This window comes from Chaetura pelagica, unplaced genomic scaffold (genome assembly GCF_000747805.2).
Source record: "Chaetura pelagica isolate M959 unplaced genomic scaffold, ChaPel_1.0 scaffold618, whole genome shotgun sequence".
In the NCBI taxonomy this organism is placed as follows: domain Eukaryota; kingdom Metazoa; phylum Chordata; class Aves; order Apodiformes; family Apodidae; genus Chaetura; species Chaetura pelagica.
In genome coordinates, this window is record NW_009954110.1 from 274,463 (window position 1) to 275,087 (window position 625).

A 625-nucleotide genomic window follows, 5' to 3' on the forward strand; every position below is an offset into this window, starting at 1 on the left:
AAAACATGATTCCTTCCTGTTGAAATATTTTCCCCTGTTTTTTTTGGTGAAAGTTCTCTTTTATTTTGAACACCAGCTGCAGTTGGATCACTCTGCAGCACTGCTACACCCCCCTGTCCTTGGGAAGTTTTCTCCATGCAGTCTGTGCACTTGGGAATGTCCTGAGAGCTGCCAGGGTCCAGCTGGGGAGCAGGCAGTGTAACACACCCCCTATTCATGGGAGCATCATTTGCAAACCACTCCTGGTGCAGATCAGGTGCCTTTGGCTGACTTTCTGCTTCATTAGCTCGAAGCTGATTGGCAATGCACTCATTCCTTTCCAGGATTTCAGAACACATCCCCATTTGACTTTCTAGTGATGAAGAGGTGTCTGGGAGCTTGGCAGGGAAACTTCTGCTCGTGCAGGCCCCACAGGTGCTGGTCTGCAACTTCACTAACTGCCTGATCTCATCCTGAATCAGCTATAGGAAAACAAAAGGCAAAACTCCTATGAAATTGTGCCATAAATCACACTTATATTTTGATGCATCTTCAATTCATGGCATTAGTGAGAGAATCACAGTACTTCTTTGAAATAACCAAACATTTTCAATATGTAGACATCTCATGCATAAAGTAGATCTAT

The 625-nt window shown here is 44.3% G+C and overlaps 1 protein-coding gene across 1 annotated transcript in view; it reads right to left on the minus strand.

The window, feature by feature from the left end:
* The window catches only part of MPHOSPH9 (M-phase phosphoprotein 9), a 21,067-nt gene extending 20,849 nt beyond the window's left edge, over window positions 1-218 (minus strand). Inside the window, exon 1 of the mRNA XM_010002539.1 lies at window positions 8-218. Coding sequence (XP_010000841.1) covers window positions 8-218 — 211 coding nt within the window. The remainder of the gene's footprint in view (window positions 1-7) is intronic.
* Between the last annotated feature and the right edge of the window lie 407 nt (window positions 219-625).